The following is a 17,526-nucleotide window of genomic DNA, read 5'->3' on the forward strand; positions in this document are numbered from 1 at the left end:
CCACTGGCCGCTGGTGCCCCAGCACAACAGCACTGCCGGGTGGCCTGTCACCCCAAGGACTATCCCCACTCACAGCCACAGTCTGTGCAGCTTTTATTTCAATCAAGAAGTAATCAAATCTATATACAGTCTAAAAACAGTAGAAAAGGTGAGTAAAAAGGCCCACAGTCCATCTGGGGCAGGGATGGAGGGTGGGCCGGGCGAGCATCGTACCTGGCACCCAGCGGGAGGGGCTGGGCACTGTCTTGGCGGCGACGATCACAGGACCAAGCAGAGGGAGGCTCGCCGGGCACAGGGTGGGGAGGGCACTGCCTGGCCAGGTGAACCTGTCGGTCTGTCCCCGCAGGGCAGGCAGTGAGCGCCCCTTGAGACCCCTCATGTGGCCAGCCCGGTTGGGACAGGCCTAGGGAGGTCCCAGAGGAAGCCAAGACTGGTCTGGATTCTGTTAGCAAGTCCAAACCTGCAGAGGAAGGGCTCTGTTTCAGCTGCCCCTCCGGCCACGCCGCCCCAACACCACCTGCCATCCACACCTGCCCTCCGGTGCCACCGACCCAAGGCTTCTAGCTCCTCGCCCCCCCGCCCCCTGCTCCACACACGCAGCCCCTTTGGAAGGCCTGAGCCGAGGCACTGACCTTCACAGTGCTGTCCACAGCTCCAGAGAAGAGCCGGCCCCGGGACACGGCCAGTGCGGTCACACTGCCCTGGTGACGCAGCAGGGTCTGCGTGCAGATCATGTTGTCCATGCTCCAGACCTGGGGGCACACGGGACATGAGGGCCTGCCCACCTGGGCCCAACCGCCCACCGTGAACCTCCCACCATCACTAGGTCCGCACGCACCCTGAGAGACCGGTCATAGGACGCGCTGAAGACTTTGGTCTGGTCTGGCGTTGAGATGACCGCCAGGGCATACACAGTGCCAACGTGGCCTGTCAGGGTCCGCACCTGCTCCTTGGACTCAATGTCCCACACCTGAAGGAATGGCCCAGGCAGGTCAGAGCCACAGGCTCCGGGGAGGACAGCGCCCCGGAAGCAGGCCCTGCCCCTAGGTGCCCGCCTTACGTGGATGAGGTTCTCGTAGGTGCCACAGACAATGTGGTGATTCGTCACAGCGATAGAGTAGACGCTGCCGCCAGATGTCTGCAGGACGTGGATGCAGTCGAGGGTCCGGATGTCCCAGATCTACGGACAAGCTCGAGCCCGTCGGTCCCAGGCCCGGCACCTTCCCCTCAGGGCCTCTGGACGCTAAGCAGCCCGCTCGTCACCCAGGATGTGTGTGAGGGTCTCCCCAACCCGGCGGCACGGGGGCAGGGCAGACGGAGCCCCCGGGGCTGGCCTGGGCAGTGCCGGCCCCGGGGGTCTAGCCTAGTGAGGGGTCTTCCCACGCGAAGCGTGTGCGGACGCACCTTGATTGTCTGGTAGGAGCCGCTGTACAGGTAGCTCTGGGCAGCCACCAGCGCCCGCACCCAGTGGTTGAGGCCCGTGAGCTCCTTCTTCAGCTTCAGTTCAGTGCCCACGATATCCCAGACCTGTGGGGACGGCCACGGATGCAGGCTGGGGCGCGGGGGTCCGGTAGCCCGCCACCCCACACGTGGACACGCGAGGCCAGTCTGACCTTGATGGCCTTCAGGGAGCCGCTGAAGAGCATGTTGTGTGAGGAGACCAGCGTGCACACGGGGTTGTCGTGGGCCCGGATCGTGTTCACCTTCTGCAGGTTCTGGATGTCCCACACCTGGCGGGAAGGACGACAGGAAGCCTCGGGTCGTGGTGGCACGGCGGGCCTGGGGCCCCCGGAAGCCGGTGCGGCCCGGGCCCCTCCCACCCACCTGCCGCGGCCCCACTCACGATGATGGTGCAGTCCGCTGAGCCGCTGTAGAGCTTGCACCTGGGGGAGCGGAGCCAAGGGGTCAGGGCAGGAGAAGCCACCGTCCTCACTGGTGCGGCCTCGCCAGGCCAAGGGAGCACCAGCCACCGGGAAGCCACCAGGAACCGGCAGCTCGGCCGGGTTCCCCCTGCTGCCCCGAGCCCTCCGTCTTCCTGCTCCGGCGAGGGAACCTTGGGGGTAGAAGCCTGACCCCGCCGCCTGCCTGGCAAGCGTCCGACAGCAAGCTGTGAGGTAACTACCCCTGTTAGCGCTGCCGACGGCCAAGCTGCTGCTTTCCGGGAACGCACGTCTCTCCCTCTCCTGCCCACAACATGAAGTCCCATGACACGAGACAGGAGAGAAGGTCGAGAGGGGCTACCCTTCTCGGGCGAGGGGGGAGATGGGCAGGCTACTGTGTGGTCCTGTCCCCAAGCTGTGCCTGAGGCTCTGGCTACAGGCCAGCCGAGCGACGGCTGAGTTCCTACCTCCCCGAGGCGCCCCAGCTCCGGGGCCACACACTGTGAACGTGGGGGCCTGCGTGCCACCGCTCAGCCATCCAGCCCTGCTCAAGGATGAGGGTGCCCCGCAGGAGAGGTAGACACAGCCAGCTGAGGACACATGTGGCCCGTGGGGGTAGCAGGGCGTCTCCCGTCCCCGGCTCCACGTGGGTACCATGCATGCCCGCACTCACCCCTGGATACAGAGCGCCAGCACAATGCCGTCGTGGCCTTCTAGCGTCTTCTGGCACTTGTAGGTGGTACACGTATCCCACACCTGCAGAGGCCACGGTCAGGCTGGGTCCCAGGAGGGTCAGCCCAACGCCAGGGGGCAGCATGGTGGGAATGTGGAGGGAAGGTGGGCGCAGGCAGGCCAGAGCTGGCACAGCTTGGCAGGCAGTGCCCATTGTCGTCCCCCCCCCCCCCCCGCCCCCTGCCGCCACCAGGCTGTAGACCACCTCCCTGGGCAAGACCCCACTCACCTTGATGGTCTTGTCAGAGGAGCCACTGAAGAGCAGGTCCCCCATGGAGTAGACACACAGACACCAGACGGGGCCCTGGTGGCCCACAAAGGTTCCTTTGCACTTGAAGATCTGTTGTGGGTCATAGGCTGCGGAGACGGGAGGAGCTGGTGAGGGCCCAGGGGCGCCCAGGGGCAGCAGAGGGGGCAGCGGCAGGCCCGTACTCACATCCGAGGATGCCTGTGTTCAGCCGCGCGTTGATGTGGGACAGCTCATCCTGCCAAGACCAAGAATAGAGGGCATGCTGGCTGTGGGTCCGCGGTCCCCCTGCCCCCACGCGGCAGCAGCCGCCTCCCCCGGCACAGACACTGAACCCTGACAGCGGGGTGGCGGGGAGGGGGGCAAGCCTCCTGTTGGGGCCTAAGGCCGAGGGCCGGTCCTGCGTCCCCCCTCCCCCCCACCTCGCACGTGGCCCCCTCCCGCTCACGTTCAACATGGACGCATCCCTCCGGAACTCCATGAGGTCCTCGCTGAGCTTGCTCTGGTTTTCGTCCAGGACGTCTGAGTGGCAAGGAAGAGGGCGTCAGGGACCGGGAGGAGAGGCCACACCCCTGCCTTCTGGGCCGCGCCCTCACCGAACTTGAGCTCCAGGCTCTTCTCCAGCTGGTCAATCTTCTCCGAGAGCTTGCCCAGCATGGAGCGCAGGAAGGCGATCTCCTGGTCCTTCTGGGCCAGCGCCACGTGCATCTCGTGGAAGCGGTCATCCGTCTGCTGCAGGAACTCCTTCAGGCCCTCGAAGCGGCAGGTCTCCAGGTGTGTCTCATACGTGTCCTGGTTCCCGATGAATGTGCACCTGCAGACGCAGGATGGCTGCCCTGCCCGCCTGCCGGCCCAGTGAGGCACTGCCCCTGCCCCCTGCCCCCCCCCCACGCCTCCGCACACCTCCCACCTGCTGCCCACCCGTCCATCCTGCTCCCACTCAGCACCCATCAGGCCACTTTGGGAGGAAATCTAGTCCTTCTGCTCCCAAAGCTCCTTCCTCAAGGGCTCTTCCGCACCCTTCGACAGCCTCCCGGCTCCTGCCTCTCCCCCCTCCCCCCCAACCGCCCCCTGCTCTCTACCCCACCCGTGATGGTCCAGCCGCCCGAAGCCCTCATGCTAGTCTGTGGCTCACACCCACGCATGCATCGGTTCTCAGGGAACCCCCCTTCCCCGACCTCCCAGCTCGCCGACCACTCCAACCCCTCTGCGTTCCTGTGGGGCTCAGGCCTCTCCTTCACGGCACCTGTACCTCAGTTTGTAATTACATAGCCGACGGTGAGGCTCCCGCTAAGGTCCGTCTCCCCAGGACCCTGGCTGTCTCCCCAGCGCCCAGCACACAAGCAGATCTCAACAAGGGTTCGCCGAAGGAGGGACTGTGAATGCCAGCCCGGAGGCCCCGCCGCCCCCTGCCCTGCCCGCCCACTGGCCGGGGCAGCCCGCATGCCCACCCCCGCCCACTCACCCGTACTTGGAGTGGGGACACTTGATGTGCTCACACTCCTTGAGGTGGGCCTCCAGGTTCATCTTGAGGAGGGGCGGGCAGCTGGGGTTGTTGGGGCACCGCACAGGCCTGTAGTCACAGCTGCCCTCGTGGTCCCTTTGGGAGGCAGGCGTCAGTCCCCAGAGGCACCGGCTCTCAGCACCCCTGGGAGGGGTGGGGGGCGGGGGCCGAGGCCAGCACTTACTTCCGAGCGCTGAGCTTGATGGTGAAGGGGCACCCTCGGGGATCCACCTCAAAGACGGCAGGCTTCCCGGCCCCCGCTGCCCGGCAGCCGTGCCTGCAGTGGATGAACAGCTCCCCGATCTGCTCGGCCACCGCGATGTTGTTCACCACCACCGTCAGCTTGGCGTGGTCCACGGGGCACTTCTCTGGAGGGGAGGGCGTGCTGACCTCACCGTCCACCTGGCTGTCCCTGCCCCGGCAGCTCTGCTCTGAGTGCTGCGACCAGGCTGCGCTGGGGGCGGGCTGTTCCCTGGTAAGTCCCGGTGTGGCAGGCCCGGAACGGGCTCCTCAGGCTGGCCGCACCGAGCCTCTGTCTGGGCCCTGATGCACCCATCTACCTGTCCCACGGCCATGCCCGAAATCTGGATGGGGGCACAGCTGGGCCACCAAGGGTGACCACTGGGTGAGCAGGAGGGACCAGAGGCCTCTGAGCTGACTCAGGAGTCTGGGAACAGGGCAGAGGGACCTGGGGCAGAGCCTGGAGACGGACTAGCCCCGGGCCCAGGTGCCCAGGCCTGAGAGGGTGAGGCGGGGGGCCCTGATGGCCAAGGCACCCTTGCTGGAAACAGCTGGTGCTGAGGCCAGGAGGCCCGAGATGTGGGTCTCACCGCTTCGCCCATCAAGGTCCGGAGCCCGGCCTGAGCGCCCCGTGGCAGAGGCGCTGGGGGCAGGGCGAGGGAGAAGCCACCATGTGCCGAGGGCACGATCAGTGCTGGGCCTGGGCTGGGACCTCTCCGGAGGGACCCTTCCCAAGCGGGGTAATGAGGTCAGCTGGACCTGGGTCTGGGGAGGGGGGCACCCTACCTGACTTCAAGGCGCATCTTCGGCAGAAAGTGTGCTGTGGAGACAACGGGTGGGCTTGGGGCATGGACACAGAGTCGCCCCCACCCCGTGCCCACCGAAGAGGGCAGCCCCGGGGTGGCCGCGCCGGGCCCCATGGTGGCGCACGTGTCAGGAAGGGAGGGGTGGCCTCACCCCGCACGTGGTGATCACGGGGTCCTTGAACACACTGCAGCACAGCTGGCAGCACAGCTTCACCGACGGCTGCTCAGCAAACACCAGGGGCTCCTAGAACCGGGCAGGGCAGGGTGAGGGGGGGGCCACCGGGGCGCAGACGGCGGTGGGGGGCGGGGGCGGGTAGCGGCCGAGAAGGGCCTGCCGCGGAGGCCTGGGGCCGGGCCTGAGCCTCGTGAGGGGACCGAAGCAGGGAGGACCCCTCCAGCCGCGCCCTTGGCCTTGCGCACCTGCTTCTCTAGCGGTGATGGAGACTCGAAGACCCCCACTCGGGCGCCGCCCTCACTTCCCAAAGCTGGACCCCGGGCAGCCCATGGGAAAAGGTGCCCGGGGAGTGGGGGGGGGGGGGGGGGGCGCGTAGGCCAGACCTTCCCGCCCCTCGAGGGGCCGCCTGCTGGGCGGACACACCTACCGGCTCCTCCTCCTCCTCGGGCAGCGAGAACGTGGAGCGCAGGGACATGCTGGACTCTGAGTGCAGGGAGCGGACGGAGATGGCCGAGTCGGAGCGGCGTGGGGTGCTGATGGGGGGCTGCGGCGCACAGGGACAGGCGGGCCCGTCAGCCGGTGGGGAGGCCGGGGCCCCCTCAGCCCGCAGAGCCGCCGCCTGTGCCCAGGGAGCCGATGGGGCGCCCGGGCCCCCCGCCGGCCCAGCGGTCCCGGCCCTGTGGCTGGGCCACCCGCTCCCGTCTGCCAGCTTTCTTTGTGTAAATGGAGACACTTCCTGCTATTCAATTCCAGAAGGACACGCTCGCCTGGCCTGCTTCCTGCTTCCCGTGAGGGAATGTGGGCTGCACACAGGGCACCTCCATCAGCCAGTCCCGGGCCGGCCTCCACGCCCGGACTGCCAGAGGAAGGGAAGGCCGGCAGAGGCTGGGGGCTCCACATCCCCTTGGGTTTGGCTGCCCGTCTGGCTTCCCTGGCTGGGGACACGGGGCCGGGCCACTGAGGCTCCCAGGGAAGGCAGGGACCTCCCCACTGAACCCTGGCCAAGATCCTCAGAGGGAGGAAGAGCCATGGGTGCCTGCCTCTGCCTGAGTCATGGAAGATGAGGATCTGGGGGAGCCTGGATGGGAAAACCGTCCCCTCCCCCCCGCCTTGGCCTAGAAACCCCCAGTAAAGATCCTGTTAAGAGCCACTGCTCCCCACCCAGCCCACGGGCTTCCTCCTGGTCCCGGCCACTCTGGGGAAAATCCCCTCCCGGGCAGCCATGGGTGAGTCAGAGGTCATGGAGGCCGAGGCAGGCGGAGCCAGGGAGTGGGGTGCAAGGTGCCTGCTTTGTGCTTAGAGAAGGCCTAGTGTAGCGCCTGGCACACAGTGCATTCAAGTAATTAAAAAAACACTGTTTCCCTCAGTATTAAATAGGAAAAGAAGGCCTAGCAGCCCGGCATGAGAAGACTCGGGTCCTGGAGGCTGGGAGGACAGGAGAACCAGCTGGAGTCCGTGGGGCCACCACACTGGCGAGAATCCCGAGAATCCACGAGGGGAAGCAGAAAGCGAGGCTCTGCAGAGGTGAGCGGCAGGAGGGCCCGAGCCACCCCCTCGGCCAGGGCAGCTCCTTGCTTCTGACAGGCCCAGAGCCCAGTGACATGGTCCAGTGGCCAGGCAGGCAGGGGACAGCCACTGTGACCCTGGCCACACAGCCTGGGCACTGGCAGCCAGCCTCGACTCCACCCCAGCCCCTTCCTCACTCCGCAGAGCCAGCGGCAGGAGGTTCTCTGGCTCTCCCTGTCAGCACAGCCCTCGCAGGCCCGTTATTATCCCCCAGCTCCGGCCACCCTCCTTCCAGCCACCTGCTCAGGGGTCCTGCCTCCACCCACCAGCCCACCCTCCAATCCTCTACTCAACAGCAGACAACTTTAAAAGCGGAAATGTGATCCGTTACCCACACGCCTGAACCTTCTGTGGCTCCCACGGCCTTCAAGACGGAGCTGGATGCGCTTCGCCCCAGCTCGCAGGCTCTGCACCCTCCGGCCCCACGGCTCCTTCCTCCTCCACAAAGTCCTGCCGTGGGCGCTTAGGCCTCACGACGTCCAGACATACCGGCCCTCTGTCTCACCAACCCACCGTAGCCCGCAGACCGGAGCTCAGGGCGTGCCTCGGGGTGGAGCCTCCCCTTCAGCTACCCCTGGGACCTGGCCCTGGGGAAGGACGGCATGGCCGGAGGCCGTGGGGAGAGAAGTGGCCATGGCACAGACCTACCATGCTATCCTCCTCGTCCCGTGGTGAGTAGGCAAGGGTGCTAGAAGAAGACGGTGTCCTGCGGTGCTGTTTGTACGTGCTGGTCCCATCGGCTGCCAAGAAGAGAGGGCGGGGTTGCCACGAGTGTGATCTGCAGGGGCACGGCTGGCCCCCCGTGGCGGGAAGTGGGCTCCCCGGAGGGACGGGCCCGGTGGGGACAGGGGCTGGGCCGGACAGGGGGCTAATCCCCCCTGGGAAGTCTCCTTGCCCCCCACCCTCTCCCGAGTCCTCCTTCTTGATCTGAGGGCCACTTGGCTGGGGCTGGGCTCGTGGGCAGCTGGGAGCCACCCGGCTGCATCCTCAGCCCCCTCCAGGGCCGGGCAGGTGGGGAGGGAGGGCACAGCCTGGGGCCAGCCCGGCTCAGGTGGTCTCCAGGGCCTATCCTCTGTGCCTGGAGCTCCAGAGCCCCCGACAGTCACAGTCACACTCCCAAGGCAGGCTGAAGGTGGCGTGGAGGGATCATCTCTCTGACTCCACAAGGTGCCAGCGGTCTGACCCTGGGGCTGCCCTGTGCCCAGCTGAGGCAAGAGCCCAACATCTGAGTGATTAATCTGGAGGTTGCCTGGCATGAGGTGGGATGTCATCTTGCTTGGCCCTCAAGGTAACCCTACCAGTGGGCGGGTCCTCTCATGTCCTCAGTGCCCAGAGGAGGAGACAGGGACAGAGGCCTGAGGCCCCCGGGCCGGTGTGTGGTGGGGACTGACAGGCAGCCCGCTGTTTGGGTCTGCTTGTCCCCCAACTGTTCCCCTGGCCAGAACCTGGAACCACCCTCGGGCCTTCTCAGCCCACTCCAGGGAAGGCGCTGGTCAGGAGTCCATGGGGAAGCCAGAAGCCCTGGAGTGGCCCCACCGGCCTCAGGCCCACCCAAACCCAGACATCACAACCAGCCCCAAAGGCATGGATTCATGAGTCGGGCTTTAAGCAGCTCCCCTGTCACTGGGCCTCAGTTTCCCCATCTGTGAGAGGGGCCAGGTGAGGTGACTGTTCATACCCAGTCCTGACCCATCCCTGCCACCGATGGGGTTGCTGGGTAGGGCGAGAGGGAGACAGACTCCCATCACTGTCTGCTCCAGGAGCGCGGGACTACCGTGACGGGGGCCTCTGCAGCTTCTAAGAGTAAATGAGGCGTTGAGGAACAGTGACCTGGGTGCTTGTATTAGGGGAGACGTTTATTCTCAGGACAGAACATCTAAGAAGGAAAAGGGGCACTTTTGGAGCATCTGATCGAGCCACCCTGGGGCAGGGGGCCAGTGTGAGCACGTGCGCACAGTGGTCCTGTGGCCTCACGGCTGAGTGCGTCGAGAGGGAACCCCGGAAAAGCAATTAAAAATCGGCTTCACCTACGAGGAGCAGAGTACCAAAACGGCAAAGGAACAAAGTCCATCCCTGAACCCTTAGCCCTGACAAGAGAGGCAACACACCCTCACGACTCAGGGAAGGAGGTAGTGCCCCGGGCTGTTAGCCCCTCACAACCTCCTCGAACACACAGCCCCGGGGTTGGAACCGGTCTGGAGAAAGGACACCGCGAGCACTTCTTACCACCTACACGTGTCCAGCGTGGCCCCCAGTCCCGACCTCCCGGAGGCTGCTAGGAGCCCAGGGCGGGGGTGAACCAGAGGACACTAGGACGAGGGACAGGGAAGGTGGGGCCGCCCTCCCCAGAGGTAACGGGTGAGGCCCCGGGACGGAGGTGTTGGGATGCCCGGGGTTGGGGGGGGGGGGGGGAGGAGAAGGATGCGGCAGCAGAGGCGGGGGGCGGCAGGCAGCCTAGGGCCGACACCGATGCCCCCTCCTGCCCCACCAGGACGTGCCCGCAGACCCCAGTGGGAGTAAGGGACGCCCAGATTCTGCCCAACCCGCCCTGGCCTGGGCTCACAGGCTGGCTCACCTTTTGTGATGGTGGTGACAGCCGAAAAGGCAGGCCCGAAGGTCGTTTCCATTCTGGTCTGGACAGAGAACAGATGAGACTTGGCATCGACCCCCAGCGAGGATGTGTACACACACGTGGACGGGCACCGACGTGCTTTCATAGCACCATGGTCACGTGCACGTGTGAGCTCACGCGGACACACGTGGCACAGGCCCTCCACGTAGGGGGGGGACTGCTCTGGAGGCTCTGCGGGGACCCTGGCACACGAGGCGAGCATGAGGGGGAGACCCTTCCCCGTGAGGTTCCCGCTTACCCCGGCGGTGACGTCGGCAGTGGGAAGGTTGGCGGGCCCCCCGGAGAAGCGGTTGTAGCGGGCGCTCTTGCCCGAGCTCATGCTCTAGAGAGGCATCTAGGGTCCACGGGCAGCGTCTCCTGAGGGGGGAGCACAACGGCGGTGGGGACGGTGGCCCGGACTCGTCAGATTGGCCGGCGCTGACCCATGCGGCCAGGCCTGCTCTGGCTGGTCCGCTCCAGGCACACTTTGGCCTCTCCACCACTAGTGCCAACAAGGGCGGGTCCATGCGGGCAAAGTCTCTTTCCCTCCTCCCATCCCAGGTGTGCACAGGCCCAAGGAAGGGAGGAGGCCCTGGGGGCAGGCAGGCAGCTGGCACTCAGCTTTACCTTCCTTCAAGGCTCAGGCTTTTGGAAACGCCACCAGCTCCGCCCCAGAGGCGGAAGCCCCCACTGTGCTCTGCCCGAACCTCTGGGTCTGAGGGCAAGTGTCCCTGGAGCCAAGACTGGGCTGTGGTGTGGCACCTGGGGCGGGATCAAGCCGTGTGCCTGCTTCCTACCAGGTAGGACAGTCCCGGTCCTCAGGATGGAAGGACGCTGGCCGGTGTGGCCCAGACGACCTGTCGGTGATGTACCTGGGGCCCAGCCTCTCAGAGCCTCATCACGCAGATAAAGCCCCTTTGGGGCAGGGGGAGGAGATGAGAGTCCTGATCCCAGGCCTTGTGCAGGTCCAACAGGCTCACAGGCTCACAGGCTCTCCCAGCACTCACAGGCTGAGGTGGTGGGGAGAAGGCACAGTGGGTATCATCCTGGGCCTGCAAGAATTACTCCCCCCACCCCACTCCACCCAAGACGAGGGGCCTGGCCATTAGAGAGGAAAGGGGACCAGCCTGCAGCCCCGATCGTGGATAGCCTGGGGAAGCCACCCCACTGCCAGGGCGACGCCCACCTCCCCCAGGGCCCTCCTGGGGTCAGCGTCCACGGCAGGGTCCCTATCTCCTGCCCGGAGTCAGCTGTAGCCGCGAGGCCCCAGCTTTAAGCCAGGCTCCCCGCGAGGAGGAGCACACGTGAGCTCTCTCCCCAGGAGACCCCTGGGAGGCCACAGCGCGGGCTCATCACCTGCTGCTAGACCGGGCCAGCAGAACGAGTGTCGGGAACTCCCGGGGAGGCCGGCACGTCCCGCTCCCGTGGGGCGCAAGGGCACATGCAGGCTGGGGCCCACCCTGTGCTGTGAAGGCCCCCCACAACTGAGGGGGCTCCGGGTGGAGGGGCTGCTGAGCCATCTGGCCGTGTCTGCCTCACACACGCCACAGCCACTCGGTGGTCCTCCAACCCAACCTAGGGGTCTACGGGGAGGGGCTGGCTCCCGAGCCGTGTGTTCCCATGCTGCGCTGCTGAGCTGTCACAGCTTCCCCATCTTCTCTCCCACCTGCCCCTTTGAATACCACCTGCAATGCCACCGCCCCCCCCGCCCCCAGTCTTCTAGACTCGGGCCTCGGTGCGGTGGCTGTCAGTCCCCACACTTGGCCCTGCCACAAGGCACCGCCACCGATGCTCTCAGCGCCCTGGGGGTCCAGGTAGACCAGGGGATGGGGGGACCCCAAGATGTTGGCCAAAGCCTCCCCCTCCTGCCCATCACTCCCCCTGCTGTGACTCAAGAGACTTGGCTGTTAAGTCCCAGACCAGGCTCTCCGGTGGCTTGTCCTCATGGGGGAGAGGCAGGGACTCCCGAGAGTGGGCAGTACCAGGCCCTTGGTGGAGGTGTGGCTGTGGTGGGTCCAGAAGCCCCACCTCCAGTGCCGCTGCTGGTCTCCACGCTAAGCAGGAAATCCTGGGGCCACCCTGCTTGCAGCAAGGACACCCCAGCTAGGGTGACGTAGGAGCTCCAGGACTCACCTTTTGGGAAACCCAAGGTTGGCTCCCGCCTGGGCACCACGGGGCGTGCCAGGAGGAGGCTGGGGGTGGGTCACGGGGAGGCAGCCGGCCCACACTGACCTGGATTTTACAATTCATCTGCTCCCTCTGCCGCAAGCTCCCGAGGCCCAGCGGCCAGTGGCTGGCTCCAGCGAGCGGCTCCCGTGGTCCAGGCAGCCGGGACCCCAGCAGGGACTCCCCCCAGGACGGCGGCCAGCACGCCAGCCCCCGTGGGGCCTGTGTGCCTGCTGCTCAGTCTGAGGGAGCAGGCGTCTGGCTCTCCCTCACTCTGAAGTGAAGTAAACAGAAAGGCACGCAGGGCAACATGCAAATCGGCTGGAAAGTCCCCTGACAGCCAATAGCGGCCAGGCCGGCAGACACACAACCCGGGGGCGGGGGGGTGGGGGGGGTGGATGTACAGACTGGCCAGAGAGCAGAGTGGAGCCAGGGAAGGAGGGAAGTAACTGCTTCCCCATTTACATGGTTTGGCCTGCACTCCCAGCCAGGGACCCGAGGCGGGGGGAGGGGGAGGGGGGTGGGGGTTGCTGGGCTGCAGCCACCGCCTCCCCCAGCTGTGCACCCCCAGATCACAACGATCAGACCCTACCCTAACTAAGCATCCTGGAATTGAGCAAGATGCCCTGAGCCTTCAGCCCCGCTCCCCCAGGGGCTGCATTTTGCAATAAGTCTTCGCCGGTGTCTCCCAGCTCTCTGGGCCCAAACCCCAGAAACAACAGCACAGCTGCGTACGCCCCCCACCCCGCTGGGCCCAGCTATCCGGGGCGGGGGGGGCATGCCCCCGCCCCCCAGGGGTAGGCCTCCTCACCACCCCGCACCAGGCCTGTATGCAGGCGGACAGGGAGTTGTCAGCTCGACAACTGGACACTCCCATACTGGGAAAAGCTATGGGCTGAGCCTGCCAGGCACAGCTCCCCTTCCCTCTCCAGCCGAGTCCCCCCACCCTGCCTGCTCCAGGTGCCTCCGCAGAGCCCAGGCGAGGGACACAAGGACCGTATCTCTTAAAGAGAAAAAACCGCACACAGGTCCTGCTGGAGATGGGGCTTCAGGTGAGGCTGGTGGGAGAGTGGTACCCAAGGTGCCCGGGGTCAGTGCAAAACCAGCTCCCCTGCTTGAGCCTAGGGTCAAGGCCCAGGGATCTCTGTCCACCCAAGTCCATGTCCAAAGGGTCCCTGGGGCACACTCCTTGCCCGACAAGGGAACGAAGATCCACCTATAATGCCCCAGCCCCTCTTCAGGAAAGCCCCCCACCAGCCCCATTCTCTGGGCAGCCTACACCAGAGAGCAGGCCAGCTCCCTTGGGAACCCCTCCCCACCCCACCCCCTGGAGGGAGGCCAATGGGGTCTGCTAGGCCCTCACCCTTGGGAATGTGGGACAAAGATCCCCCACTGTGGTCCCTGTGGCTGGCAGCCAGCAGAGTGGGTAGTGTAGGCTGTAAATGCTGGAGTGGGACGGGGGGGGGGGGGGGACGACAGTGGGATGGCCAGAAGCAGGTCCTTCGAGGAGTGGGCGTGGTGGGGTCCCCTCAGCAGCATGTGCTGAGCCAGCAATGGGGGTAGGCTGGCCCTGGAAGCACCATCAGGCCCACATTTAGTGGTGACGGCCCCAGGGTGAGCATGGGTGGCCAGGACACCTCAGCCCTGCCTGGCACAGAGCTGTGGGTGGCCACCAGACTGCAGCCAGAGCTCCAGATGCAGCCCCTGGTATCACCCATGGACCACCCAGCCCCTGGGTCAGCCCCCGCTGGCCCCCTGGCCCAAGCCCACGCAGGACTGCCAAATCCTATAGAAACAGGCTGGGTTGCCATAGCAAAGCCATATACACCTCTCCCAGCAGTTCCCTGATGTCCCCTTAGCACGTCTTTTCCATCCCAGATAGGCAGGGTGTGACGTCAGGGCTCCCCCTAAGCACCTCAGCAGGCCCAGGTTTGAGGCCTGCCCGGCCTCCCTTCCCTCCGAGCACCCAGCCCTGGACTCTGCCCTCACCTTCCATCCTTCCCTCTGTGCCCACAGTTCCTAAAGGGTGGCCTCAAGGTTGCCAGACTGGACACCCGTTGTGGCCTCCTCTCCCCAAGGCTGTGTCCTTGCACTCCCCACCCAGCCTCTCCAGCACCCATGGGTCCCTCTGCTGGAGGGAGGTGTACACCTGACACAGCCTGGGGGGCTCCTAGAGAGCTTCCCAGAGGAAGGGGCTGCCCAGATCCAGAGCAGGGAGGGAGTATTCTGGAAAAAGGTGGTGTTTGGCCTCCTCTCTGAGCACCTAGCCGTAGGGGCCACTTTTACCTGCCCACACCCTTCCTCCAACTCAGCGTCTGGGCCAACCCAGGCTGCAGAGGCACAAGGGGGAAGCAAGTCCCAGGCTGTCTTAAATCAGTGAGTCTAAGGTCAGCCGGCTGGCTTAGTTGGAAGGGCGCGCGACTCTTGATCTTGTGGTCGAGAGTTCGAGCCCCACGTAGGGTGGAGAGATTACTTAAATAAATCAAACTTAAGAAAAAAAAAAAATCAGTGAGTCTAAACTTGTGGAGACAGGTCCTGGGCCTCTGCCCAAGAGCCCAGGGACACCTCGGGCCCGGGCTACACCTCCAGGCCGCCCTGGCTGTTTCCGCCTCCCTGACTTCCTCTTTCTTGGTTCCCTACAGAAGCTTGGGGAGTGTGCACAAAGTCCCAGCCGGGAGCCCGGCCTGGACATGCAGACATACACCAGCCCGCTCCACTGTCCATTCCATGCCCTTTCAGCCCAGGCTGTGGTACTACAGTCTTTCTGGCACATTCCTTCAGTCCCGGTTCCCGTGAGGCTGCTCCTTCCCCGGGGGATAGCCGAGTACCAGGTCTCCATGTGACCTCAGCACTGGACTCCAGGACCGCTTTCTCCCTCCTCTGCCCCACCTGACCCCATGTCCTTCCAAGGAGCAACCGAATTTCTTCTGTGGAAGGGCCAGCACACGGGGGACGGCCCGGGGCATCTACTGAAAGCTGAGGGGTTCGGGCCCCTCTACGAGGGTACCTCCTGCACAAGCCAGCCAGATGGCCCGGTAAAGTCCTAGGAGCCGACCCAACAGCAAGGCCAGGCCAATGGGGACCCAAGTTCGGAGCAAGTTATGTCCCGCTGACCCCTCCCAAGGCTGGGCATATGCTGGCACACTTCACTTAAGTGCTTATACTGACCCCTCCAAGTGTTCCTTATGGACAGCACGACGGTCAGGCCACAAATGCTGGAATCAGACCTGGGTTCAAATCCCACCTCTGCCACGTAACAGCTGCGTGACCTTGGGCAAGCTGCTTGCCCTCCAGGGCCTCAGATTTCTCACTCGCTAAACAGACTGGATATACTCCCATCTGAAAGGAGCTGCGAGAGGCGGGGCAACAGTGAGGGCTCCACTGACAGCAGCCCCTCTTCGAGAGTCAAGAGTAGAGGCCGGGAGGCCACCCCAGGACTTAAGAGCCCACAAGGGGTCACGCCGCGGCCAACCAAAGCCCTGTTGTGCCAGCAAACCGAGGAGCCCATGGTGCACCAAAGCCAGCCACACACCAAGCCGTGCCGAGGAGCACCACACCGCAGAGCCCAGGCCGCCTGGAGCCATCCAAACAGGTCAGGCCCTTCAACCACATCTCTCCCATTTCCCAAACTCCTATTTCGCAGCTGGCCGGCCGGCCAAGATTCACACCCACTGCATGCCAGTCCCTGTGAGGGTGAGAGGGCACGTGGTGACAGCTGAACGTGAGTCTGACCTTGAGAAGCTAGGGGGCCTGGTAGGAGAGGTAGACAGAGGCTCGGGAGTATTAGTAAGCCCCATTCGAGCTGCCAAAGACCCTTTTCTGTGGATTCCTGTCCCAGCAAAGTCAGTACCTCAGACTGTGATCTTTCCCATTCATTTCCAGAAATGTTGTGTGTGACACACAGCCACAGTGGGGGTTGCTCCACAAGGACCCCTCAGGAAGGAAGACATCCCCTCCTTCCCAGCTGGTTACCTCCCTCAGCCAGGTTGCCAGGATCCCTGCTTCCCCTGAGAGGGAGTTTCTGGCTTCCTGGGGCTAGTGCAGCTATAACATGCAGGAACCTTGACACACAGAGACCAGGGATTCCGGAGAAACGTGAATGCCCAGAGCAATGCAAGTAGGGATGTATGACAGAGAGGTAGTGCCTGCCTGCCGCACAGGCTTGCGGGGAAGGGGTGTGGGAAGGGAGAGGCCCAAAGAGAAGGAATGAGGAAGAGGGAGGTCACACGCTTGGCAAAGGCCAAGGGGTGGGCAGCCCTCAGGAGAGGGGGCCTGTGTGTGCACGGGAAGGGGTGTGAGGGATGGGGAGAAGGGTGAACAGTCTGGGCAGCTTGGAGCTCTAGGCAAGGGAGGCAGCAAAGCAGGGTGGAAGCCCCAGCCCCTACCCTCCACCCCTGTCCTGCCAAAACAGGGTGGGATCCAGCACAATCGCAGCCTCGGCTCCAGCTGAATGCCCTGGACTTGTTCAAGGCAACGAGGCCGGAACAGCCAGACAGCCTCGTCTCCCACCCCCTCTACACACAACCAGGGGCTCTTTACCGGCCTTGGATCTGATGCTGGCTCTCCTGTGCTCGAATCCTCCAACAGCCTTCCTTGCAAGCACAATACAATCCCTCCACCATGCACTCTGGTGTGGCCCCGTGGACTAGGCCTCTCACCCCTCTGCCAGCACTCACTGGCGCACCAAGCCCTTTCTTGCTCTGGGCCTTTGCACACCTTGCTCCCTCTGCCTGGCATGCTCTTCCAGCAACTTCCCAAGACAAGCTGCTTGCTGTAGGCACCTCCCCCCTCCCCAAGCCACTCGAGAGCGCCCCGTACTCTTTCTCAGCGCCCTGTTTCTCTCATAGCACCTATCACAACTCTTTAGGATTCTGTGTGTACTGTCAATCCCTCCCCGCTCTAGATGGCCGGTTCTCAAGCCGGGGTGTGTGGGGTTGGGGGAGGATTTTGTCCCCCAGGAGACGTTTGGCGGTGTCTGCAGGCATTTGGGGTTGTCAAGACGTGGGGGTGGGAGAGGTTACTGGCATCTAGTGGGTGGGGACCAGGGATGCTACTCAACATCCTACAAAGCACAGCAGAGAAGGATCGGCGAGAAGTGTCAACAGCGGCCGGGCTGAGAAAAGCTGCATGCAGAAGAGCCTACGAGAACTGGGACCCCGGCGGCGCTCAACGAACGCAAGAAGAAGGAATGAATAAAGAAGGGGAGAATGGGGCAATGGGGCAAGCGATGGACAGACGCCGAGACCCCGGTCCGTGTCGGCCCCGCCCCCCCAGGCCCGACGCCTCCGCGGACCCCGAAGCACCTACCGCGCGGCCCCGAGGCGCGAGCCCCGGGCCGGGCGCGCCGCGCGGACACTCACCCGCCCGCGGCCGCCCGGGAGCGGCAGCGATACCCTCCCGCTTCATCGTGCCCCCGCGGCCGCTGGCCGGGAGACAGACCGGACGCGCGAGCCGGAAGTGCTGAGGCGCTACGCCCGCCGGGACTTGTAGTTCCCCGTCTCTCAATGCCTGGGTTCCCGCCTCACGCGCGGCTCTCCAGAAACTACGAATTCCGGCGGCTCTGACGTCGCGGGGCGGGATTGGCAGCTTCAGAATCACT

At 64.8% G+C, this 17,526-nt stretch overlaps 1 protein-coding gene and 1 long non-coding RNA gene across 4 annotated transcripts; one reads left to right on the forward strand and one right to left on the reverse strand.

The window, feature by feature from the left end:
• Positions 1-76: 76 nt before the first annotated feature.
• TRAF7 (TNF receptor associated factor 7) lies at positions 77-17,424 on the reverse strand. 3 transcript variants are annotated; one of them, XM_058711835.1, is made up of 22 exons: positions 17,288-17,397; positions 11,994-12,201; positions 10,021-10,139; positions 9,726-9,783; positions 7,799-7,890; positions 6,012-6,128; positions 5,561-5,653; positions 5,390-5,423; positions 4,548-4,731; positions 4,325-4,459; positions 3,456-3,673; positions 3,308-3,381; positions 3,049-3,097; positions 2,842-2,969; positions 2,554-2,636; positions 1,844-1,883; positions 1,614-1,730; positions 1,405-1,527; positions 1,061-1,180; positions 839-970; positions 633-752; positions 77-460 (listed from the first exon to the last, which is right to left on the reverse strand). In XM_058711835.1, exons 3-22 carry the CDS (start codon positions 10,099-10,101, stop codon positions 446-448), a joined length of 2,013 nt encoding a protein of 670 aa, XP_058567818.1. In that variant the 5' UTR covers positions 10,102-10,139; positions 11,994-12,201; positions 17,288-17,397; the 3' UTR covers positions 77-445. The 3 variants fall into 3 exon arrangements, with proteins under 3 accessions (XP_058567818.1, XP_058567819.1, XP_058567817.1); XM_058711836.1 differs by lacking the exon at positions 11,994-12,201 and having other exon boundaries at positions 4,331-4,459; positions 17,288-17,424; XM_058711834.1 differs by lacking the exon at positions 11,994-12,201 and having other exon boundaries at positions 17,288-17,423.
• Positions 12,341-16,552, forward strand: LOC131501535 (uncharacterized). The gene is made up of 2 exons (XR_009256824.1): positions 12,341-12,979; positions 14,570-16,552. It is a non-coding gene; the product is annotated as an uncharacterized LOC131501535 (long non-coding RNA).
• Positions 17,425-17,526: the final 102 nt, after the last annotated feature.

This window comes from Neofelis nebulosa, chromosome 18 (genome assembly GCF_028018385.1).
Source record: "Neofelis nebulosa isolate mNeoNeb1 chromosome 18, mNeoNeb1.pri, whole genome shotgun sequence".
NCBI classification, from domain to species: Eukaryota; Metazoa; Chordata; class Mammalia; order Carnivora; family Felidae; genus Neofelis; species Neofelis nebulosa.

Bases quoted from the DNA above. Each gene is read 5' to 3' on its own strand.
- TRAF7 (XM_058711834.1), bottom strand. From the start codon at position 10,101: ATGAGCTCGGGCAAGAGCGCCCGCTACAACCGCTTCTCCGGGGGGCCC. The intron at 7,891-9,725 runs GTGAGCCAGCCT...TCTTCTTGGCAG, and splicing joins TGTCACCACCATCACAAAAG to CCGATGGGACCAGCACGTAC. The intron at 1,731-1,843 runs GTGAGTGGGGCC...CCTTCCCGCCAG, and splicing joins CAGCGGACTGCACCATCATC to GTGTGGGACATCCAGAACCT.